At 66.2% G+C, this 7,560-nt stretch overlaps 2 protein-coding genes across 5 annotated transcripts in view; both read left to right on the forward strand.

Annotated features, from left to right (window-relative positions):
* Nucleotides 1–2,110, forward strand: part of HPSE2 (heparanase 2 (inactive)) — a 112,880-nt gene extending 110,770 nt beyond the window's left edge. The window contains exons 11-12 of the mRNA XM_074592110.1: nt 925–1,071; nt 1,154–2,110. Coding sequence (XP_074448211.1) covers nt 925–1,071; nt 1,154–1,319 — 313 coding nt within the window. The 3' untranslated portion in view covers nt 1,320–2,110. The remainder of the gene's footprint in view (nt 1–924; nt 1,072–1,153) is intronic.
* A 203-nt stretch (nt 2,111–2,313) lies between these two features.
* HPS1 (HPS1 biogenesis of lysosomal organelles complex 3 subunit 1) lies at nt 2,314–7,224 on the forward strand. 4 transcript variants are annotated; one of them, XM_074592113.1, is made up of 18 exons: nt 2,314–2,513; nt 2,595–2,732; nt 2,818–2,960; nt 3,187–3,295; nt 3,514–3,674; nt 3,750–3,852; nt 3,950–4,057; nt 4,149–4,218; nt 4,328–4,395; nt 4,998–5,165; nt 5,240–5,416; nt 5,488–5,555; nt 5,688–5,810; nt 5,916–5,980; nt 6,190–6,335; nt 6,434–6,547; nt 6,681–6,763; nt 7,007–7,224. In XM_074592113.1, the coding sequence occupies exons 1-18, from the start codon at nt 2,415–2,417 to the stop codon at nt 7,167–7,169; spliced, it is 2,106 nt and encodes a 701-aa protein (XP_074448214.1). In that variant the 5' UTR covers nt 2,314–2,414; the 3' UTR covers nt 7,170–7,224. The 4 variants fall into 4 exon arrangements, with proteins under 4 accessions (XP_074448214.1, XP_074448215.1, XP_074448217.1 ...); XM_074592114.1 differs by having other exon boundaries at nt 2,323–2,513; nt 3,953–4,057; nt 5,916–5,981; nt 6,191–6,335; XM_074592116.1 differs by lacking the exons at nt 3,514–3,674; nt 3,750–3,852 and having other exon boundaries at nt 2,325–2,513; nt 5,916–5,981; nt 6,191–6,335.
* Nucleotides 7,225–7,560: the final 336 nt, after the last annotated feature.

Below are 7,560 nucleotides of genomic sequence, written 5' to 3' on the forward strand. Positions count from 1 at the left end.
CCCAGGAGATGGGTACCATCGAGCTGGGGCAGGAGCCCAGGCTTTGGCTCTGGCAAGGCAAGGTTGGTTCCCCACGGGGACTCGCTCGGGCGCTGCTCTGGCCGCTGTGGCAGTGGAGGGAGCGCACAGGAATGGCGATGCCTCTGATGAAAGTCACGGCGAGCCCATGCCTGGGAATGGGGCCGGCTGGGGCTGGTGCGGTGGCCAGCGGGCAGCCCCGGCAGCAGAGATCAAGGGAGTGGATTTCACACGAGGGGCCCCCGGTCGGTCGGGTTACCCGCTGGGCCGCACTGCCGGGGAGCCCGGCCTGGTTATTGTTTCGCTGATAAGGTCTTTGAAAGCGCCCCAGCGAGCCGGGGGGGGCAGCCACCTCCTCCGCAGACACAAGTTGCTATTGTGGAGGAGGAGAGACTGTTTCTTTACACAGTCCAGATGCTTTCAACATGCCTCCAGCTCGGTAGGAAACCTTGTCCAGTAACTGACAGGTGCAAAGTGCTTTATAGCCTTTGTTTGGGGCTGCCTGATTAGGCAGGGACAGAGGATCAGTGTCTGGACCTGTCAGTTTGGTGCCCAGGGTAGCGGGGGGAGACGCCACTCACGCACAGAGCTCCCCTCCGTTCTCAGCCTCCTCCTTGCGAGGCCCTGGCGGGGGCTGCCCCAGAACCAACACCCCTGTGGCACCCTCTTGAGCCATGCCACCCTGGCCAAGGAGGAGAGGGGGAGATTGGGAAGGTGTCATCGCAGAGCTGGGATTTGTGATGGGGAGGTGGCATCTCCCTGTGGAGGGGCTGCCAGGACGGCGATGTCCCCTCTGGATTGCTGCATGAGGCCGGTTCTTGCAGAGACCCCCAAACCTCTTCTTGGAGGTGATGCTCCCAGGTATCATGTCAATGCGCCCCTCAGCTCCCCTTCTCCCCTTTGCAGCCACAACTACGTCCGGGGGTCCATCACCCTTTATATCATCAACCTGCATCGCTCCCGGAAGAAAATCAAGCTGGCGGGGACGCTGCGGGATAAGATCGTCCACCAGTACTTGCTGCAGCCCTATGGCAAGGACGGGCTCCACTCCAAGTAAGTGCAATGCTGGCGGCTGGGGCTGCCACTGCCGCCATGTCCTCAATGCCACCGTCCTGACCCTCTCCTGATCCCACAGGTCGGTCCAGCTCAACGGGCAGCCACTGGCCATGGTGGACGACGGGACCCTCCCCGAGCTAAAGCCTCGTCCGCTGCGTGCCGGCCGCACCCTGGTCATCCCCCCGCTGACCATGAGCTTCTACGTGGTGAAGAACGTGAACGCGCTGGCCTGCCGGTACCGATAGCCCATGGCCCAGAACGGATCCACCGGCCCCGCTCCTGTCCCCGCGCACTCCCCAGGACACGCTGCCTCCTCGGCAGCCCGCACAGCCTCGCAGCAGGGCCACCTCGGGCAGGCACCGCGCCGTGCCCTCTGCCTCCTCGCACCCTGGATGCCCTCCGGCTTGGCACCCTCTTCCCGCCCTGCGACTGCAGAGCTCTGCTTGGCCCTGGCCACCATCCCGCCGGAGCGGTGCGACGGCAAATTTGCAGGGCCTGCCGCCATCCATCCGGCAAGCTGCGAGAGGCACCCGGGGGCCGGTGCCCACCGGCTGATGGGGAGGGCCGGGGTGGTGTGCCTGGCGTGGGCACCCTCCCCCGGTGTCCCCGGTCCCGCTGCCCCTCAGGGTGACCCCTCCAGCAGCCGGGTCCCCCTGTCCTCTGCTCGGGGGGCGCGGGCAGCGCTGCCGGTGCAACAAGCGCATGGAAGCAGCTCCCTCTGCTGCCGCCATCCCGGCGGGGACCGGCGCGGGGATGCTGCGGGCGGGGCGGGCCGGGAGAAAGCGGGGGCGGGAGGAAGGGAGGGGGAGCCGGGGACCGCCCCGGGCGGGGCTCGGGGGTCCGCGTCTGGAAATGTTGCTAATTAAATTATACGGCCCGGAGGCGTGCGGAGCGGCGGGAGGCGGGGCCGGGCCGTGAGTGTGTCCTGCCCGGTGTGGCGGGCAGGAGCAGCCGGGACGCGCCGAGGCGCTACCGGAGGTGTAATAAAGTTGGGCTGTCAACCGCGCCGGCGTCTTCTGTCCGCCGCGGGCCGGGAGCGGGGACCGGGGCCGGGAGCGCGACCGGGGCCGGGGCCGGAGCCGGGAGCGGGAGCGGGAGCGGGACCGGGACCGGGGCCGGGGCCGGGGCCGGGGCCGGGATCGGGATCGGGGCCGGGATCAGGGCCGGGAGCGGGACCGGGGCCGGTGGCCGCTGTGCAGGCCCGCGCCGGGCCGGTGGGGGCGCTGCGCGCGTGGGCGCGGCGGTCACGCGCGGCGGAGCAGGAAGCGGCGCGGGGCGGGCGGAGCCGCGCGGTCCCGGTGCCCCCGCGCCGCCGCCGCTGCCGCTGGTCGGGGCGGGCCATGCGGTGCGTCCTGATCGCCAGCAGCGCGGCCGAGCTGCTCTTCTACTGGGCCGATGGCGCCTTCCTCCGCCGGCTGCGGGCACCCCACGGCGGGCAGGTGGGGCGGGACGGGGCGGGAGGGTTCGCGGGGGGGTGCGCCGTGGCGGGGGGGCGCTGACCCCGCAGCGTGTGCCCACAGAGCCCGGCGCTGGAGGACAGCCTCAACACCCTCTTCGCCCCCCTCATCATCTCCTGCGCCGCGCTGCTGGAGAAGCTCGCCGACACCTACACCTGCTTCGCCACCGAGGGCGGGCGGCATCTCCACGTCCTGCACATGGTAGGGACGGCGCCGGCACCGGGGACCGACTGTCCCCGACCGGGGACACCGACCCCCCCCATCCTGACCCCGCTGCCGGTTGCAGTTCGGGGATTGCCTGTACATCGCGGTGAACGGCGACGGGACGGAGAGCGAGGACGACCTGCGCCGGATGCTGTTCATGCTGCGGCGCTTGGTGGAGGTTCACTGCGGCCTCGTCACCCTCGACTCCCACCTCGTCCGCAAGGAGTGAGCGGGCACGGCCGGCCGGCATGGGCTGGCACGCCGCGGTGCCGGGGCAGCTGCCGAGTGGTGCCTTCGTGCAGACTTGGGGGGGTGGGAGTGGGTGTCTCCAAGCTGGGACCCCCCCTTTGCAGCAGGACCTGCCTGCTGGGCTGCAGCTGGGTTTTGGGGTGCCCGTCCCACCCGAGGAGGTGATGGCCGGCCCTTGGCTCAGGCTCTGTGGCTATTGCAGGTTGCGGCCGGCCGATTCGGAGCAGCGGGAGCGTGTCTGGAGCCTGCTGCGGGGTCTGCTGGAGACCTACAGCCGCCTGCGGGAGGAGGACCAGAGCTTTGCGGTGGAGGTACTGTCCCCCGGGGTGTCGCCCACCTTTGGGGTGTCGCCCACCTTTGGGGTGTCCCAGTGGTGCGAGGCTGTGTAGAGTCCTGGGATGCGGGGAAGATCTCTGGACTGGGGACTTTGGGGCAGCTTCCTGGGGCAGTGGAGGCTCAGACCTGCCCCTGTGGCTGTGTGGCTGGGTCTGGGGGGGCTCAGCAGCCATCCCCTCCACCTACACCCCAGGCCGTGGAGCGTCTGATCCACCCTCAGCTGTGCGAGCAGTGCATTGAGTTCCTGGAGCGGCAGGTGGTGCAGTACATCAACACCAGCCCCGAGCGCGGCGGGGATGAGGTGGGCCATGCCTTCCTCCTGGTGCACACCAAGCTGCTGGCCTTCTACTCCAGGTGCGCCCAGCCCCACCACCCTCCCCAGGGCAGCTGCTCACCCTCCTGGCTGACCCCTCCCTCTCTGGCCCGCAGCCGCAATGCCAGCTCCATCCGCCCCGCTGACCTGCTCATCCTCATCCTCCTGGTGCAGGACCTGTACCCCAGCCAGAGCGCCGAGGAGGAGCTCGGCCCCCAGGTGCTCCAGAGCAGGGCTTTGGGGCGCAGCAGGTTGGGGTGGCCCTGCTGGGTGATGCCTTGGTGGCCAGGCTTTAATTTTTTTCCCCTTTTTTCAGAAGCCTTCAGCAGGGAAGGTGCTCCCCCAGGGACCCAAGAGAAGCGAGAGCATCCCCGTGAGTGGCCCTGGCTCCCATGGAGCTGCAGAGAAGGACTCGGATGACCAGGTGAGTCCCTGGGACCGGGAGCTGCGGGGTGGGACGCTGGCTGGGCAGCCTGTGTCACTCCCATCGCTGACCCAGCTGTTCTCGCTGGCAGGACACAGACGATCAATCCGTGCCTGAGGTTTACTACACGCCTGAGCCCTCACCGGGCGAGCACAGCACGGGTGAGTGCCCAGCCAGGCAGCAGCCCTGCCCCACACCCCCCAGCCCCACGGAGGCTCCGGGGCTGCGTGGGGGGCTGGTGGGGAGGGCGACCTGCCATGCTCCCTGCAGGCAGTGAGAGCTGGTCGGAGGGCGCTGAGACGCTGGGCATCGGGGAGGCAGACACTGCAGAAATCCAGGTGAGCAAGGGGTCCTGCAGTCCCTCCTGGCTCTGCGTCTTCTCAGCCTGTCCTGGTGCTCTTTGCAGTCGCCGGTCCTTGTCACTTGTCCCTTGCTGTGCTGGGGCTGTGGGTGTCCCAGGCTCTGGGGCTGTGGGTGTCCCAGGCTCTAGGGCTGGGGGTGTTCCCTGCATCCCTCATGTTGTACGTAATTGTGATAGCTCTGGCCACCCTCTCTGGGGCGTTGCTTACGGTCTCCCTGTCCAGAGCTGTCGGCACAGAGGGGACAGGGCTGCCTCAGAGCAGTCTGGTGTCTCCCTCTGCTGCCTCTGGGCTTTCTGGGCTGCTTCCCTGCCAGATGCTGCAAAGCCTCACACACTCCATCCAAGTGCTGGCCTTGGTGCAAGGTGTTTGCAACCTGTGTCTTTGCAGGCGGCTTCCCCTCTATCTGCTGCTCTTTTGGGGTCCCGGGGCGCTTCCCTCCCTGCTGATCTTTTGCCGCGTAGCTCCCTCAGCTCCATCAGTGCCTGGTTGCAGCTTTCTGGTGTCCCTCCAGAGCGTCCTGGGTCGGTGCAGGCTGTCTCATCCCCACAGGGGGCTGAGCATCTCCCCTCTCTCCCCAGATGGCAGAGGACTTGCTTCAGACCTTGGAACCTCTGGTCCCTGAAGCTTCAAACCCCAGAAGGATCTTCCTGGATGCCAGCCTGCGGGAAGGTTACTGCCCCTTGCTGCCACACACCATGCACTGCCTCCCACTCTGGCCAGGCATCTCCCTTGTCCTCCTGACCAAGGTGAGCTGCCTCTAAGGTGAGCGAAGTGACGGTGGGATGGTTCTTGGCTGACCCACCTCTCCTCTCCCCGGCAGGGCCCCACAACCCAGGTGGCCGTCACCTTGTACCAGCTGCTGGATGGTTTCTTGGTGCTGGAGAAGAAGCTGGAAGAGGGGCCAGAGGCGGGAGCCCCACGCTCCTACCCGTTTCTGGCCGAGCTGCGGCAGCGCATGGACAAGTTTGTGAAGAAGCTGAGTGGGCAGGACATCCAGGTGGGAGTGGGGACACAAAGACCCTGTCCTGTGGTCCCCGCAGCCTGACGCTGAGCCCTGTCTCTCTCTAGTTGCAGAACGCCTGGGTGGACTTCAAAAACAAGATATTTTCCCGGAGCGAGCCTGCGAGCTCCTTGGAGTGAGTATGGGGTGGCTGGGGAAAGTATCCAGGGAGGCAGGGAACTTTCCCAGCGGGGGGACAGCATGGCTGTCCCTGCGGCACTGGGGACCCAGGCACTAAACTCAGCACCATCTGTGTCTCCTGGCTCAGGCTGCTGCAGGCAGTGGCCAACGTGAAGCGGCAGCTCTGCTCCGTGTACCGCCAGCTCTTCCTGGCCTCCGCCAGCCACAGCCTGTCCCAGGGGCTGCGGGACCGTGCCCAGAAGCTGATGAGGTGAGTGCATGGGGGTGGCCGGCATCCCCGGAGGGCTGCCCCACACCCAGCTGTGCTGGAGCTTGGCGGGGGGTTCCAGCATCTCACCATGCCTCTTTTCGGCAGGGAGAAGCTGCTGGACTGGCGAGACTTTCTGCTGGTGAAGAGCAGGCGCAATATCACCATGGTGTCATACCCGTCCCTGCGGCTGGGAGCCCAGCCCGGCAAGGAGAGGTCCCTGGGGGGTAGCCCGGCGAGGAGAGGTGGGAGGGGGAGGACCCTGTCCCCCTGGCACCAGGCTCGAGGGGAGGAGTGTGGTGGGCAAAAGCGGTTTCCCCAAGGCTCAGGGACTGTCCTGGAAGGGCACCAAAGTTGTTGGACACCCTTAACCTCCACCACACGTACCTGGAGGACTTTCCTGGCCTGGTGCACTTCATCTATGTGGACCGCACGGCTGGGCAGATGATGGCACCATCACTCAGCGTGACAGAGAAGTCCAGCTCGGAGCTGGGCAAGGGCCCCCTGGCCGCCTTCATCAAGAGGAAGGTACTGCTCATGGGGCGGGGGGGTGAGATGGGGACCACAGGAGGGGGTGACGGTTAGAGAGTTTTCTGCTCAGGCTTCAGGTGCTCCTTGTCCCCTAGGTCTGGTCCCTGATCGCATTGGCCCGGCGATACCTACAGAAGGGCTACACGACGCTCGTGCTGCAGGATGGAGACTACTGCTGCTCCTACTTCCTCTGGTTTGAGAACGAGCTGGTACGTGCAGCGAGGAAGGGGCTGAGCCCCTCTCCCCCAGCAGCTCCTGCGGGCAGGGAGCAGGGCTGTGGGCACAGCCGGCTCCTCGGCAGTCCCCTCTCTGCTCCCACCCTCTGCTGTCATCTCTCCCCAGGGCTACAAGCTGGAGGTGATGGAGGTGCCGGTTCTCTCCGATGACTCCGCTCCCATCGGGATGCTGGCAGGAGACTACTACAGGTGAGCAGTCCCCAGCCCTGTGGTTTGGCACCAGGGCCCGGGGCTGTGCTGGCATGGGAGTCCCCGTGAGTGATGCTGGGTGGTACCAGGGCTGCAGTGTCACTGGGGTTGCAACAGCCTGTCTCCCCAGCCTGGTGGACAGGTACTGTGTCCTTGCCAGAGACTTGCTAGGGAGAAGCTGGTTAGAAAGGGGATGCCAGGCTGCACTGCACCTGCTGAGCCCCCCCATCTTCTCCTTCCCAGGAAGCTACTGCGTTACTACAGCAAGAACCACCAGGCAGAGGTGGTGAAGTGCTACGAGCTGCTGACTGTGCACCTGGGCATCATCCCCTCCGAGCTGGTGGTCCAGCAGGCCTGCGACTTGGCCCGGCGTCTCTGGGAGCCCTCCCGCATCCCCCTGCTCTGAGCTGCCTTCAGCCACCTGGGGGCTGGGATTAAAGCGGGTGTTGTGGATGTTCCCAGTGCCTGGGTTGCTTTTTCGGTGTCTGTGTGCCGTCGGCTGTGCCTGCAGGCAGCCACCGGCAGAATTCCCATCCTCCAGTCTGGCTGGGACTCTGGCTGCCTGCTTCCCCACTCCCCGTGGGCTTTGCTGGCATCCAGCAGCCTCCAGGGACAGGCAGAGAGTGGGGCTGAGAGGTTGTTGGCAAATCACCATTGTGCTGAAAAGTGCGTTTCCAAAGCAGGATTTATAGCATTGGCTTGGCATCGCCACCGGGCTTTGGCTGGAGAACAAAACAGTGTAGCCAAACGTGTGTGGAGGAATGGCCCAGGGTTTGCCCCCCCTTACCCCTCACCCC

The sequence above is a fragment of the Larus michahellis genome, chromosome 6 (assembly GCF_964199755.1).
Source record: "Larus michahellis chromosome 6, bLarMic1.1, whole genome shotgun sequence".
NCBI lineage: Eukaryota > Metazoa > Chordata > Aves > Charadriiformes > Laridae > Larus > Larus michahellis.